Source organism: Cherax quadricarinatus, chromosome 4 (assembly GCF_038502225.1).
Source record: "Cherax quadricarinatus isolate ZL_2023a chromosome 4, ASM3850222v1, whole genome shotgun sequence".
NCBI lineage: Eukaryota > Metazoa > Arthropoda > Malacostraca > Decapoda > Parastacidae > Cherax > Cherax quadricarinatus.
In genome coordinates this window covers 46,065,515-46,082,836 of record NC_091295.1, presented here as the reverse complement: position 1 = coordinate 46,082,836, position 17,322 = coordinate 46,065,515, and the positions used below count along the sequence as shown (strand labels likewise).

Genomic DNA, 17,322 nt, shown 5'->3' with positions numbered 1-17,322 from the left:
GTTTCACTCATTCACAACTCTATTACCAAACCAGTGCTTTCCTATATCCTTCCTCAATCTGAATTTTTCCAATTTGAAACCATTGCTACGAGTTCTGTCTTGGCTAGAAATTTTCAGCAGGCTATTTACATCCCTTTATTTATTCCTGTTTTCCATTTATACACCTCGATCATATCCCCCCTAATTTTATGCCTTTCGAGAGAGTGCAGATTCAGGGCCCTCAGTCTATCCTCATAGGGAAGATTTCTGATGCACGGGATCATCTTTGTCATCCTCCTCTGTACGTTTTCCAGAGTATTTATATCCATTCTGTAATACAGTGGACCCCCCGCATACCGTACGCATCACATAACGTTCAATCCGCATACCGCTCGCTTTTATCGCAAAAATTTTGCCTCGCATACCACTAAAAAACCCGCTCACCGCTCTTCGTCTGAGACGCGTCCAATGTGCGCCCTTAGCCAGCCTCACATGTGCCGCCGGTGGCATTGTTTACCAGCCAGCCTCCGCGGTAACATCCAAGCATACAATCGGAACATTTCGTATTATTACAGTGTTTTTGGTGATTTTATCTGCAAAATAAGTGACCATGGGCCCCAAGAAAGCTTCTAGTGCCAACCCTACAGCAATAAGGGTGAGAATTACTATAGAGATGAAGAAAAAGATCATTGATAAGTATGAAAGTGGAGTGCGCGTCTCCGAGCTGGCCAGGTTGTATAATAAACCCCAATCAACCATCGCTACTATTGGTGGTACAGCTGCTGCTGCTGTTGTACCACCGTCAGCTGCTGCTGCTGTAGTACCGTCTGTTGCTGCTGTAGTACCGTCTGCTGCTGCTGTAGCATCGTCTGCTGCTGCTGTAGCACTGTCAGCTGCTGCTGCTGTTGTACCACCATCAGCTGCTGCTGCTGCTGCTGCTGCTGTAGTACCGTCTGCTGCTGCTGTAGTACCGTCTGCTGCTGCTGTAGCATCGTCTGCTGCTGCTGTAGCACTATCAGCTGCTGCTGCTGCTGTAGCACTGTCAGCTGCTGCTGCTGCTGTAGCATCGTCTGCTGCTGCTGTAGCATCGTCTGCTGCTGCTGTAGCATCGTCTGCTGCTGCTGTAGCACTGTCAGCTGCTGCTGTAGCACTGTCAGCTGCTGCTGCTGCTGTAGCACTGTCAGCTGCTGCTGCTGCTGCTGTAGCACTGTCAGCTGCTGCTGCTGCTGCTGTAGCACCGTTGTTGGTGTGGCTTATTGAGAATACCAAGAAACAATTAACCCCAGAGGATTTGCCACCCAGGATAACCCAAAAAAGTCAGTGTCATCGAAGACTGTCTAACTTATTTCCATTGGGGTCCTTAATCTTGTCTCCCAGGATGCAACCCACACCAGTCGACTTACACCCAGGTGAACAGGAAAAAATGCCTGGAACTAGTGCTCATATTGGTGAATTTAAAGCCAGCAAAGGTTGATTTGAGAGATTTAAGAATCGTAGTGGCATACACAGTGTGAGAAGGCCTGTTCTGGAAGAAAATGCCAAACAGGACCTACAGTACTCAGGAGGAAAAGGCACTCTCAGGACACAGTGTCTCATCAGTCACTGCTGCATCTTCAATAAAGGTGTCATTTATTCTTAATTTAGTAGAGTAGTACATGCACAATATATATTGTGCATGTACTACTCTACTATTGTGCATGTATCCTTCTCTTTGTGTGTAGGAAAATGTATATTTCATGTGGTAAAATTTTTTTTTTTTCATACTTTTGGGTGTCTTGCACAGATTAATTTGATTTCCATTATTTCTTATGGGGAAAATTCATTTGCATACCGATCATTTCGCATAACAATGAGCCCTCTTGCACGGATTAAAGTCGCTATGCGGGGGTCCACTGTACGGTGACCAGAACTGAGCAGCATAGTCTAAATGAGGTCTAACCAAGGATATATAGAGTTGAAGAACAACATGACGACTTCTATTATTTATACTTCTAGATACGAAGCCAAGAATTCTGTTAGCTTTATTGCAAACACTAATGCACTGTTGTCTTGGTTTTAGATTACTGCTAACCAGAACTCCTAAATCCTTTACGCAATCAGTAGTATTAAGATCTACATTATTTAGTTTATGTGTGGCATGGGGTCGTCCTCGAAAGGGTTGGAAAGAGGGGGTAGAGGAGGTTTTGTGGGCGAGGGGCTTGGACTTCTAGCAAGCGTGCATGAGCGTGTTAGATAGGAGTGAATGGAGACGAATGATACTTGGGACCTGACGATCTGTTGGAGTGTGAGCAGGGTAATATTTAGTGAAGGGATTCAGGGAAACCGGTTATTTTCATATAGTCGGACTTGAGTCCTGGAAATGGGAAGTACAATGCCTACACTTTAAAGGAGGGGTTTGGGATATTGGCAGTTTGGAGGGATATGTTGTGTATCTTTATACGTATATGCTTCTAAAGTGTTGTATTCTGAGCACCTCTGCAAAAGCAGTGATAATGTGTGAGTGTGGTGAAAGTGTTGAATGATGATGAAAGTATTTTCTTTCTTTTTTGGGTCACCCTGCCTCGGTGGGAGACGGCCGACTTGTTGAAAAAAAAAAAAAAAAAAAAAAAAGTGGCATGGTTATTCACCTGTCCAACATTTAGAACTTTGCATTTGTCTACATTAAACTGCATCTGCCACTTCTTCAAACACTGCATCAGTCTATTCAAATCATCCTGGAGTGCTCTAGTGTCCTCATTAGAATGAACTGGACGGCCTATTTTGATGTCATCAGCAAATTTGCTTATGTCGCTATTTATTCCCTTATCTATGTTGTTTATGTAAATTGTGAACAACAACGAGCCCAACACTGACCCCTGAGGAACACTGCTTGTGACGTGCCCCCATTCTGATTTCTTCCCACATATGCAAACTCTCTGCTGCCTATTTGTCAGCCATGCCTCTACCCAGGAAAAAATTTCTCCTCCTATTCCGTGTGCCTTAAGTTTCCTCAATAGCCTCTGGTGTGGAACTCTATCGAAAGGCTTACTGAAGTCCATATACACAATATCATATTCATTACCATGATCTACCTCCTCAAACACCTTAGTGAAAAAAGTCAGTAAATTCGTAAGACAGGAACGCTCCTTTGTAAAACCGTGTTGAGATTCATTAATCAATCTGTGCCTATCAAGATGGCTACGAAATGCTTCAGCAATTATTGATTCCATAAATTTTCCCACTATGGAGGTAAGGCTTATTGGTCTATAATTTGAAGCCAAGGACCTGTCACCTGCCTTGTAAATAGGTATTACATTTGCCATTTTCCACTTATCAGGCACTATGCCAGTTTGTAGTGATATGTTAAAAAGATTAGCCAAAGGTATGCTAAGTTTCTCTTTACATTCCTTTAACACCCTTGCAAACAGTTCATCAGGACCTGGGGATTCGTTAGGTTTTAGTTTCTCTATTTGTCTGAGGACCATGTCACTAGTTACCACAATTGTGCATAGTTTATCATCATCCTGTTCTACATAACCTATTATTTCAGGAATATCGCTAGCATTTTCCTGGGTGAAAACTGAGAGGAAGTAGGTATTGAGAATTTCACACACATTCTTACCACCGTCAGTGATCTAACCAGAGTTACTCTTAAGTGCGCCAATCTTGTCCCTAATCTTACTTCTGTATACCTGAAAGAACCCTTTTGGGTTAGTCTTTGAATCCCTTGTGACTGTAGCCTCAAAATCCCTTTTTGCTTTTCTTATTCCTTTCTTTCTCTCTTAAATTGAATATATTGATTTCTTAACTGCCCATACCCTCTTTTGATATGCCTATATATGCCTCTCTTTTGGCCAGTGAGATGTTTTAATCTATTGTTCATCCATTTGGGATCATTTTCGTTAGATCTAATTTCCCTACTCGGAACAAAAGTTGTCTGGGCAGCTAGAACTATGCTCTGAAAAATGTCATATTGGCAACCAAGATCACCTACCTGACCCATAGTCAGGAGATCCCAATTTAGCCCACCCAGGTAATTTTTCAGTCCCATGAAGTCGGCCAACGAAAATCTGGGACAGAGATTTGATTGCAGTTATCTGGGTAATTCCATGATATATTAAACTAAGTGAATTGTGATCACTTTCCCCAAGCTCATCATTAACCTCAAGATTATTAATTAGTGAATCTTTGTTGGCAAGAACCAAGTCATGCAGACTGTTTCCTCTAGTTGGTTCTGTCACAACCTGTTCTAAAAAGCAATCCCGAACCATATCAAGACAGTCACTAGACTCAAGATTTCCTGTCATATTGTTCCAATCAATTTGTCTAAAGTTAAAATCTCCCATTATCACAACATTTTCATATCTAGATGACTTATGAATTTCGTCCCATAACAGATTACTGCACTCCCTATCAAGGTTTGGGGGCCTATAAATCACACCCAAAATTAATTTGTCACGTCCCTCGAGAAACTAGCCAAACATATTCTGTGTTCGGTGTTTCTAATCTTATATCACGTCTAAGACAACAATTTAAATTTTCTCTGACATACATCGCCACTCGACCACCCTTCCTGTTGACCCTATCAGTGTGGAATAGTCTATAACCCTGTATGTTGCATTCAGAAGGCATTTCTCTATCTTTCAGGTTGAACCAGGTCACTGTTATACCAATAATATCTATATTACCTACACTTGCAAGTAATCTTAGCTCATCTATCTTATTTCTTAGACTCCTACTATTTGTATAGTAAACCTTAAGGGAGCTAGTCACTTGTTGCCCTCTACTATCTCTCTTTGTTTGTTGATCAATTGATTTGCCATTACTAGCAACTTTATTTTGAATATTGTCTTTTAAACATCCCTGAGGTATCCCGGTAATAACTGCTGTTTTTAACCCTAATGCTGCAGCCTGATTGTTTCCCACAAACACCCATACCTCTATAATCTATCAGTTTAAATTCCTAGACAAGTAATCAATTACCCTCTCAATCGAATTGGCTAATGCAACCACACCATCCCCAGAGAGATGAACCCCATCCCTTGCATACATATCACATTTGCCGAAGAACAGATCCCAGTTATCAATGAATGGGATTGCAAGTTCCTTGCAGTACCTGTCTAGCCAGCAATTTATACCAATTGCCCTAGACATCCATTCATTGCCCACTCCCTTTCTAGGCAAGATGCTACATGACTGGGATCCCTCCTTTAGACCTAACTACTTCTATGGCTGACCTGTACTTATCCAGCAGCTCCTCTCTCCTAAAAAAATTACTTTCCAAATAAATCCTCAAATTCTTCAGTTAATTATAAAACATACTGAAAGGAATTCCTTTCAACTTATCTATTGCCGACTTGTGTTTTTGTTATTAAATGCTATTATTTAAACTACTATTGAATTCTCCATACAAACAACCATAACTGCTAAGAATCATAACAAGAAACATTGTGAAGCATCAACAGTTGAATGTACCGTACATTCACTTATCAAGAAAACTAGGTGGAAGCTGGATGCCATCCAAAGAATAATTTTCACAGAACTTGATATACTGAAAATACATACCAAAAATCAATCTAAAAGTAAATTATTGGAGCAAAGCTGACTGAAATCTTTGTTTCAACTTCAATGAAATTTTTTATTCACATTTTTTTTTTTTCAACAAACTGGCCGTATCCCACCAAGGCAGGGTGGCCCAAAAGGAAAAACGAAAGTTTCTCCTTTTACATTTCCGTATCCCACCAAGGCAGGGTGGCCCAAAAGGAAAAACGAAAGTTTCTCCTTTTACATTTAGTAATATACTATACAGGCCTTGCTCCCGGCATTTTAGTCGCCTCTTACAACACGCATGGCTTAGGGGGGAAGAATTCTGTTCCACTTCCCCATGGAGATAAGAGGAAATAAACAAGAACAAGAACTAAAAAGAAAATAGAAGAAAACCCAGAGGGGTGTGTATATATATATACTTGTACATGTATGTGTAGTGTGACCTAAGTACTAGTAGAAGTAGCAAGACGTACCTGAAATCTTGCATGTTTATGAGACAGACAGAAGACACCAGCAATCCTACCATCATGTACAACAATTACAGGCTTTCGTTATACACTCACTTGGCAGGACGGTAGTACCTCCCTGGGTGGTTTCACATTATTATTATTATTATTATTATTATTTTTCAACAAGTCGGCCATCTCCCAACGAGGCAGGGTGACCCAAAAAAGAAAGAAAATCCCCAAAAATAAAATGCTTTCATCATCATTCAACACTTTCACCACACTCACACATTATCACTGTTTTTGCAGAGGTGCTCAGGATACAACAGTTTAGAAGCATATACAGTACGTATAAAGATACACAACATATCCCTCCAAACTGCCAATATCCCAAACCCCTCCTTTAAAGTGCAGGCATTGTACTTCCCCTTTCCAGGACTCAAGTCCGACTATATGGAAATAACCTGTTTCCCTGAATCCCTTCACTAAATATTACCCTGCTCACACTCCAACAGATCGTCAGGTCCCCAGTACCATTCATCTCCATTCACTCCTATCTAAGTTACACGCTCACGCACGCTTGCTGGAAGTCCAAGCCCCTTGCCCACAAAACCTCCTTTACCCCCTCTCTCCAACCCTTTCGAGGACGACCCCTACCTCGCCTTCCTTCCCCTATAGATTTATATGCATTCCATGTCATTCTACTTTGATCCATTCTCTCTAAATGACCAAACCACCTCAACAACCCCTCTTCTGCCCTCTGACTAATACTTTTATTAACTCCACACCTTTTCCTAATTTCCACACTCCGAATTTTCTGCATAATATTTACACCACACATTGCTCTTAGACAGGACATCTCCACTGCCTCCAACCGTCTCCTCGCTGCTGCATTTACCACCCAAGCTTCACACCCATATAAGAGTGTTGGTACTACTATACTTTCATACATTCCCTTCTTTGCCTCCATAGATAACGTTTTTTGACTCCACATATACCTCAATGCACCATTCGCCTTTTTTCCCTCATCAATTCTATGATTAACCTCATCCTTCATAAATCCATCCGCCGACACGTCAACTCCCAAGTATCTGAAAACATTCACTTCTTCCATACTCCTCCTCCCCAATTTGATATCCAATTTTTCTTTATCTAAATCATTTGATACCCTCATCACCTTACTCTTTTCTATGTTCACTTTCAACTTTCTACCTTTACACACATTCCCAAACTCATCCACTAACCTTAGCAATTTTTCTTTAGAATCTCCCATAAGCACAGTATCATCAGCAAAAAGTAACTGTGTTAATTCCCATTTTGAATTTGATTCCCCATAATTTAATCCCACCCCTCACCTGAACACCCTAGCATTTACTTCTTTTACAACCCCATCTATAAATATATTAAACAACCATGGTGACATTACACATCCCTGTCTAAGACCTACTTTTACTGGGAAGTAGTCTCCCTCTCTTCTACACACCCTAACCTGAGCCTCACTATCCTCATAAAAACTCTTTAAAGCATTTAGTAACATACCACCTATTCCAAATACTTGCAACATCTGCCACATTGCTCCACTATTCACTCTATCATATGCCTTTTCAAAATCCATAAATGCAATAAAAACTTCCCTACCTTTATCTAAATACTGTTCACATATATGCTTCAATGTAAACACTTGATCTACACATCCCCTACCCATTCTGAAACCTTGCTCAACCGCAATCCTACATTCTGTCTTACCTCTAATTCTTTCAATTATAACCCTACCGTACACTTTTCCTGGTATACTCAGTAAACTTATTCCTCTATAATTTTTTACAATCTCTTTTGTCCCCTTTCCCTTTATATAAAGGGAATATACATGCTCTCCGCCAATCCCTAGGTATCTTCCCCTCTTTCATACATTTATTAAACAAAAGTACCAACCACTCCAATGCTATATCCCCCCCTGCTTTTAACATTTCTGTCATGATCCCATCAGTTCCAGCTGCTTTACCCCCTTTCATTCTACGTAATGCCTCGCGTACATCCCCCACACTTACATTCTGCTCTTCTTCACTCCTAAAAGATGGTATACCTCCCTGACCAGTGCATGAAATTACCGCCTCCCTTTCTTCCTCAACATTTAAAAATTCCCCAAAACATTCTCGCCATCTACCAAATACCTCCCTCTCCCCATCTACTAACTCCCCTACTCTGTTTTTAAATGACAAATCCATACTTTCCCTAGGCTTTCTTAACTTGTTTAACTCACTCCAAAATTTTTTCTTATTTTCATTAAAATTTCTTGCCAGTGCCTCTCCCACTCTATCATCTGCTCTCCTTTTGCAATATCTCACCACTCTCTTCACCTTTCTTTTACTCTCCATATACTCTGCTCTTCTTATAACACTAATGCTTTGTAAAAACCTCTCATAAGCTAACTTTTTCTCTTTTATCACACCCTTCACTTCATCATTCCACCAATCACTCCTCTTTCCACCTGCCCCCACCCTCCTATAACCACAAACTTCTGCCCCACATTCTAATACTGCATTTTTAAAACTATTCCAACCCTCTTCAACCCCCCCACTACTCATCTTTGCACTAGCCCACCTTTCTGCCAACAGTCGCTTATATCTCCCCCAAACTTCCTCTTCCCTTAGTTTATACACTTTCACCTCCCTCTTGCTTGTTGTTGCCACCTTCCTCTTTTCCCATCTACCTCTTACTCTAACTGTAGCTACAACTAAATAATGATCCGATATATCAGTTGCCCCTCTATAAACATGTACATCCTGGAGTCTACCCATCAACCTTTTATCCACCAATACATAATATAACAAACTACTTTCATTACGTGCTACATCATACCTTGTATATTTATTTATCCTCTTTTTCATAAAATATGTATTACTTATTACCAAATCTCTTTCTACACATAGCTCAATTAAAGGCTCCCCATTTACATTTACCCCTGGCACCCCAAATTTACCTACTACTCCCTCCATAACGTTTTTACCCACTTTAGCATTGAAATCCCCAACCACCATTACTCTCACACTTGATTCAAAACTCCCCACGCATTCACTCAACATTTCCCAAAATCTCTCTCTCTCTCCTCTACACTTTCTTTCTTCCCCAGGTGCATACACGCTTACTATAACCCACTTTTCACATCCAATCTTTATTTTACTCCACATAATCCTTGAATTAATACATTTATAGTCCCTCTTTCCCCTCTTTTATTATTATTATTATTACTGTGAAACAAAATGCTAAACCTGTACAAGTCATGCAACGCTGTTTGTATTTATAAACAATCATTATGTAAAGAGGTTTCGGAAAAGGCAATCAACACTTTTGTATGATGTATATATTTAGCATACAAAATTTGCTCACCTTTGCACATCCTAACCAGACACACACATATTCTGGCCGATTATACATGAACAGTGCTACAGTGTCCCCATGCTTGTACCCTCGCTCCACCAGGAAGTTGCCAACACGGTTGCTATATTCATCAATCTGAAAATATGTGCCTTGTAGAAAAAGAATTGATGAGGAAAAAAACCTGAAATCCAGTATGAATTTAAAATACAGAAAAAGAACTGTTTGAGATGACTTCACTTTGCATGTTTTTCTGCAACAAGTGTGGCAGTATGGAAGCCTACATGGTAGAAATAGAAAATAAAGAGTACCATAGGAGTGGGTGGGCACAATGTAGTTTGAACGGTCATTTGGAGAATGCTTCTTGCAAGACAACTATTACATAAATAACCTCCACACAGGCCTGCACAAGAAAAATCTTATGACAAAGTTTCGGTCCAACTAGGACCATTAACCCTTTTAGGGTTTCGGACGTACTAGTAAGGCTTACGCACCAGTGTCCATGATGTACTAGTACGCATAAATTCTAGCGCCTTCAAATCTAGCGAGAGAAAGCTGGTAGGCCTACATATGAAAGAATGGGTCTATGTGGGCAGTGTGCACAGTATAAAAAAATCCTGCAGCACACAGTACGTAATGAGGAAAAAAAACTTTGACCGTGTTTTTGGATTAAAACAGAGACTTTGCACTATATTTTTGTATGGTATTTATTGTTGTATTCTAGTTTTCCTGGCCTCATTGTATAGAATGCAAGACATATTACAGAAATTGAGATGATTTTGACTGGTTTTACAATGAAAACTACCTTGAAATTGAGCTCAAAGTAGCAGAAATGTTCGATTTTTACCATTTCTGCTTGATTTTTACCAAAGTTCAAAAGTAAACAAATCATGCTAAGCATCCAATACACGTCAACTGGCGAGTCTAATATTCTTTCACAAGTGCACCAATATTATTTATACCATTTCTACACTAATGCAGTAGTCTGCATAACAGACTAGTGGAAAGCAAAAAAAAATGTAAGAGGGGGCCTGGGGACGTGACTAATGAACAGAGGAAATGTTATTTTAGTGCCAGGAATGTCTTTCTTGTTTATTCTGGACCCTATTTGGAAATTGGCATCTTTTGAAATTTGTGTTGGATAGTTGAAATCGGTAAATTGGTGATTTCTTGTACTCATTCGATAGAAAAAATGGAGTTCTAGCGAAATAATTATGATTTTTGTAGATTAGTACATTGGAATTGGCCAAAAATAGGGCTCAAAGTGGGCAAAATTGCCGATGCGTAAACATCGCCGAGACCGTTAACTTCGCGAGAGCATAATTCCGTAAGTTTTCCATCAAATTTCATACTTTTGGTGTCATTATGATCGGGAAAAGATTCTCTATCTTTTCATAAGAAGAAATAATTTTTTTTTTTAAATTTGGGGGACCCTGAGAACAAGTCTCTGAGAGGGTCTGTGGACCCTGAAAGGGTTAACTAGACACACAGTGTGTGTGACTTTCGTTAATGGTCCATGTTGGACAGGACTGTTATCATAAGTTTCTTTCTCCTATCTGCAGGTTATTTGTGTATGTTTCCAGTAACAGTATTGTGCCTTTTTATTCTTTTAAGACAGCTACTGAATGAGTAATAGTAAAATGGTTTCCTACTGTGGCTTACCTTGGTAATAAATGGCCAGAAGTATGCAACAGTGTGTGATGTTGTACATAAATAAATATATGGAGACTTTCTGAATGCTAATTTAATGGATGGAATGCGTCTCTAAACAAATATAGCCATACATCATGATTGGCATTCAGCATACATTACGTATTACAGAAAATATGTGATGTTCAAAATGGTGCTGTATATCTGCCAATGACAATTCTTTTGGGAAATTCTGAAGAGAAGTTGTAAAGACTGGTGGACGAATTTGGGGAGGGATGTAAAAGAAGAATGTTGAAAGTGAACACAGAAAAGAGCAGGATAACAAGACTAGGAAATAAAAGAAATCAGACTCGAGGAAAGAAGTATGGAGGAAGTAAATGTACAGTACATTTGGGAGTGGACATTTCGGCAGATGTGTTTAGGCAACTGATATATCGGATCATTATTTAGTTGTAGCTACAGTTAGATTAAGAGGTAGATAGGAAAAGAGGAAAATGGCAACAACAAGCAAGAGAGAGGTGAAAGTATATAAACTAAGGGAGGAGGAAATTAGGGTGAGATATAAGCAACTATTGGCAGAAAGGTGGGCTAGTGCAAAGATGAGTAGTGGGGGGGTTGAAGAGGGTTGGATGAGTTTTAAAAATGCAGTATTAGAATGTGGGGAAGAAGTTTGTGGTTATAGGAGGGTGGGGGCAGGAGGAAAGAGGAGTGATTGGTGGAATGATAAAGTAAAGGGAGTGATAAAAGAGAAAAAGTTAGCTTATGAGAGTTTTTTTTACAAAGCAGAAGTGTTATAAGAAGAGTAGAGTATATGGAGAGTAAAAGACAGGTGAAGAGAGTGGTGAGAGTGCGCAAAAGGAGAGCAAATGATAAGAGTGGGAGAGGCACTGTCAAGAAATTTTAATGAAAATAAGAAAAATTTTTGGAGTGAGTTAAACAAGTTAAGAAAGCCTAGAGAACGAATGGATTTGTCAGTTAAAAACAGAGTAGGGGAGTTAGTAGACAGGGAGATGGAGGTTTTGGGTAGATAGCGAGAATATCTTGAGGAACTTAAATGTCGACGAAGAAAGGGAAGCCGTAATTTCATGCACTGGCCAGGGAGGTATACCATCTTTTAGGAGTGAAGAAGAACAAGATGTGAGTGTGGGGGAGGTGCGTGAGGCTTTACGTAGAATGAAAGGGGGTAAAGCAGCTGGAACTGATGAGATCATGACAGAAATGTTAAAAGCAGGGGGGGATATAGCATTGGAGTGGTTGGTATTTTTGTTTAATAAATGTATGAAAGAGGGGAAGGTATCTAGGGATTGGCAGGGAGCATGTATAGTCCCTTTATATAAAGGGAAGGGGGACAAAAGAGATTGTAAAAATTATAGAGGAATAAGTTTGCTGAGTATACCAGGAAAAGTGTATGGTAGGGTTATTATTGAAAGAATTAGAGGTAAGACAGAATATAGGATTGCAGATGAGCAAGGAGGTTTCAGAATGGGTAGGGGATGTGTAAGATCAAGTGTTTACATTGAAGCATATATGTGAACAGTATTTAGATAAAGGTAGGGAAGTTTTTATTGCATTTATGGATTTAGAAAAGGCATATGATAGAGTAGACAGGGGAGCAATGTGGCAGATGTTGCAAGTATATGGAATAGGTGGTAAGTTACTAAATGCTGTAAAGAGTTTTTATGAGGATAGTGAGCCTCAAATTAGGGTGTGTAGAAGAGAGGGAGACTGCTTCCCGGTAAAAGTAGGTCTAAGACAGGGATGTGTAATGTCACCATGGTTAATATATTTAGAGATGGGGTTGTAAAAGAAGTAAATGCTAGGGTGTTCGGGAGAGGGGTGGGATTAAATTATGGGGAATCAAATACAAAATGGGAATTGACACAGTTGCTTTTTGCTGATGATACTGTGCTTATGGGAGATTCTAAAGAAAAGTTGCAAAGGTTAGTGGATGAATTTGGGAGTGTGTGTAAACGTAGAAAGTTGAAAGTGAACATAGAAAAGAGTAAGGTGATGAGGGTATCAAATGATTTAGATAAGGAAAAACTGGATATCAAATTGGGGAGGAGTATGGAAGAAGTGAATGTTTTCAGATACTTGGGAGTTGACATGTCGGCAGATGGATTTATGAAGGATGAGGTTAATCATAGAATTGATGAGGGAAAAAAGGTGAGTGGTGCACTGAGGTATTTGTGGAGACAAAAACATTATCTATGGACACAAACAAGGGAATGTATGAAAGTATAGTAGTACTAACACTCCTATATAGGTGTGAAGCTTGGGTTGTGAATGCAGCAGCGAGGAGACGGTTGGAGGCAGTGGAGATGTCCAATCTAAGGGCAATGTGTGGTGTAAGTATTATGCAGAAAATTCGGAGTGTGGAAATTAGGAGAAGGTGTGGAGTTAATAAAAGTATTAGTCAGAGGGCTGAAGAGGGGTTGTTGGGGTGGTTTGGTCATTTAGAGAGAATGGATCAAAGTAGAATGACATGGAGAGTATTTAAATCTGTAGGGGACGGAAGGCAGGGTAGGGGTCGTCCTCAAAGAGATTGGAAGGAAGGGGTAATTGAGGTTTTCTGGGCGAGGGGCTTGGACTTCCAGCAGGCGTGCATGGGCATGTTTGATAGGAGTGAATGGAGACGAATGGTATTTGGGACCTGACGATCTGTTGGAGTGTGAGCAGGGTAATATTTAGTGAAGGGATTCAGGGAAACCGGTTATTTTTATATAGCCGGACTTGAGTCCTGGAAATGGGAAGTACAATGCCTGCACTCTAAAGGATGGGTTTCAGGATATTAGCAGTTTGGAGGGATATGTTGTGTATCTTTATACATATATGCTTCTAAACTGTTATGTTCTGAGCACCTCTGCAAAAACTGATTATGTATAGTGAAGTGAAAGTGTTGAATGATGATAAAAGTATTTTCTTTTTGGGGATTTTCTTTCTTTTTGGGTCACCCTGCCTCGGTGGGAGACAGCTGACTTGTTAAAAAAAAGTTTAGGAAAGACAAGGTGAATCACAGGACAAGGGAGGAAAGAGGTAGGGGCTGTTGAGGCATCCGTGGAAAGAAGTGTATCTAAGGAGGCAAAAAGGGAGATGTACCTGAGGATAGTGGTGCCAACCAATATGTGGAAGTGAAGCCTGGGTTTTAACCCTTTCAGTGTCCAGAGGCCAAATTTCGAAGTGCACACCAGGGTCCAAGAATTTTCAAAAAAAAATTTGTTATTTTTTCTTATGAAATGGTAGAGAATCTTTTTCTGAAGGTAATAAAACAAAAAGTACGAAATTTGATGGAAAATTGACGAAATTATGGTCTCGCGAATTTTGATGTGTCAATGATATTTACGAATTGGCAATTTTGCCGACTTTCACTCCCATTTTAGGCCAATTACATTATTCCAGTCGGCCAAATTCTTAGCTATTTCACTAGTATTACTTCTATTCTATCGATTAAGCACAAGAAATCGCCAAGTCAACTGTTTCAACTACAAAATAAAGTGATCGGAAATTGGTAATTTGGCCAATTTAACACAAAGTTCAAAATATTCCAATTTCAAAATAGGGTCCAGAACTAACATTTCCTCTGTTCATTAGTTACATTTTGAGGCTTTACCAATGAATTCCATTTTGATTTTTTATTCACATAATGAATTTTTATTCAAACCAAAAAATAGATGATTTACTGTTATGCAATATTGTAATAATTGTATAAATATCACCACCACATTTGTGAATATATATTAGACCCACCAGCTGGCGTGTATTAGATGTGTTAGGTCATTTGTTTACTCTTGAACATCGGCAAAAATTTAACATTTCCGCTACTTTGAGCTCCGTTTCAAGCCATTTCCAGTGCTAAAACCAATCAAAATCATCTCTATTTCTGTAATATGTCTTCCATTCTATCAAATGAGACCAAGAAATCGCAAATATAACTATAAAAAACATATGAAAAAACACTGCAAAGTCGCTGTTTTAATCGAAAATCACGGTCTCAGTTTTTTTCTCTCATTATACACTGTGTGCTGCAGGATTTGTTTTATGTGGTGCACCCTTAACGTAAAGCCGTAGATCTACGGCACAGACCCTGAAAGGGTTAAACACTAATGAGGCCAGAGGCAGTGAAAATGTCATGTTTGAGAGCAATGTTTAGTTTGAATGGTATGCAGAAAATTCAGTGTAGAAATCAGAAGACAATGTGGGATTATCAAAGGTATAATTTAGAGGGTGGAGGATAGATTGCTAAGGTCATTAGGTATTCAAAGAGGATAGAGCAGAGTAGAATGACCAAGAGTGTGTACAAGCTGGGGTGGAAGGAAGAAGGGGTTGGGGTTATCCCATGAGAGGGTTGAAGGGATCTGGGGTTAATAAATTTTTGACTGTTAAGTTACTGTGCATGTAGCAGGCTTGTGTACGTGTTTGATGGGAGTAGAGAAGTGGGTTTCATGGTTCAACAAGCTGTTGGAGTATGAGCAAGTTAACCATCATGATGGGATTCAAAGAGACCAGCTAGCTGGGCTTGAGTCCTGGAGTGGGAAGTACAGTGTCCGCACTCACTCCGAAGGAGTTGTGGGGATCCTGCAATCAGAGGGTCACTTTAACTGTAATGTCAACACACTTCTGGCAAGACAGCTACTGAATGAATAATGGTGAATGCTTCCTTATTTCAGATAGTCTTACCTTGGTGGGAAAACTAGTTTAGTAAAAACAATTCTATGCTACACCTCCAAACTGAAATGTAATTCGGAAGTTACATGAACAGTATCTCTACCCATTGATGATACTTAGAAGAAATAAAGCTAATTTAAATCTTCAGAGAGACTACTATATAGCTAGGGTAATAATAAAACTCTTTAAGAGTTTTATTATTAGCCTAGCTATGCTAGGCTAATAATATTATAAATTAAAATTTATAAGCATTATTCATACACTTGCTCACCTGACTACTTTTACCAATACAGTATCACTATCTGTGTTCTACTACTCATTTAAATGGGATGAATACCTGCACATCAGGAAAGTAAAGACATGATCATCCTTTCAGCCCACCTTCAATATTCTACTGTTTCATGGGAACCTAGCATCATTATACACTGCTAACGTTCAGCAGTGGTTTTTCAGATATTTCATAATTTAAGCTTATATATACTCAACATGAAATTTAAAATCCTACACTGTCAACTATTCACTCTTAGTAACTTTTTACAACTCAGCCCTGCCAAAAGAATACGGAGGAATATAAATACTGTAATTAGTACCAAATAGTACTGTAAATTCTATAATTTTTTAAACATTTGTAATACATGATTAACTCATCTATACAAAGGTATATTTTTGTTACCAAGTAATATTATTTAAACAAATAGAGACTCCTTCCCATTAAAAAGCACTTGTGTAAAAATAAGAGCCAGTCATCAACAAGTATACTAGTACTTATTGAAGACACATTAAAGCATATTTTCACTGGTTAAGATTTTTAACCAGTGAAAATATGATAAGTAAAATTAACTAAGTGTTTTTAAAAAAACATGTTGAAATCTATTAAAATTATTAATTTTATCTACTATATAAAACAAATAAAGACCTTTAAGGATACAGAACCAACCTGAGCAAATGTCCATTTCTGACCTTCAAATATAAGTGCAACTTTATTAGGATTCCGTCTAACATTCTCCATAAAAAGCTTTGGAACAGTATGGTTGCAATAGAGGGCCCAATTGAGCTTTAACCGCACTTTCAGATACCTGAACCCAGCACTGAAATTAAAAAATACACATTAAAAGGATTTTAAATAAGAGTAAAAATTTAACATTAAAATCAACATGAAAGAAGAATACTGTACCTCATATTACTAGTACAGGTCGGCCATCACTAATCCGGCAATCAGTAATCCAGTTCCATCAGTACAGTGGACCCTCGGCCAACGACGGCATAGTCTAACAATAAATTCGACCCACGAAGCATTGGAGCGTAAAAGTTTTGGCCCGACCAACGATGAAAAACTCGACCAACATGATTCGCCCCGAACCTGTCTGTCCAGCCTGAGCGCCTCAGCTGCCCTGCTGTCATTGTTTACAAGCCAGGGTGGACGGTTCCACGCATACATCCAATAAAATTTGTATTATTCCATTGTTTTTAGTGCTTATAACTGCTAAACAAGCCACCATGGGCCCAAAGAAAGCTTCTAGTACCAACCCTGTGGCAAAAAGGGTGAGAAATACTATTGAAATACTATCATACCACAGTCAGCTCCTGCTCCACCACCATCAGCTGTACCACTCGAAGATGTGGAGAGTATGTTTTTGGTGTGGCTTAACAAGAAACAATTACCGAGAAACGATTAACCCCA

At 39.3% G+C, this 17,322-nt stretch overlaps 1 protein-coding gene and 1 long non-coding RNA gene across 6 annotated transcripts in view; both read right to left on the bottom strand.

The window, feature by feature from the left end:
* The window catches only part of LOC138854260 (uncharacterized), a 182,769-nt gene that overhangs the window by 79,577 nt on the left and 85,870 nt on the right, over positions 1 to 17,322 (bottom strand). The window lies entirely within an intron of this gene.
* The window catches only part of LOC128684514 (long-chain fatty acid transport protein 4), a 108,732-nt gene that overhangs the window by 79,577 nt on the left and 11,833 nt on the right, over positions 1 to 17,322 (bottom strand). For all 5 annotated transcript variants that reach the window (XM_053770744.2, XM_053770742.2, XM_053770741.2 and 2 more), the window contains exons 3-4: positions 16,579 to 16,729; positions 9,339 to 9,464 (exon numbers count right to left, since the gene is read on the bottom strand). In XM_053770744.2, the coding sequence (XP_053626719.2) occupies positions 9,339 to 9,464; positions 16,579 to 16,729 (277 nt within the window). The remainder of the gene's footprint in view (positions 1 to 9,338; positions 9,465 to 16,578; positions 16,730 to 17,322) is intronic.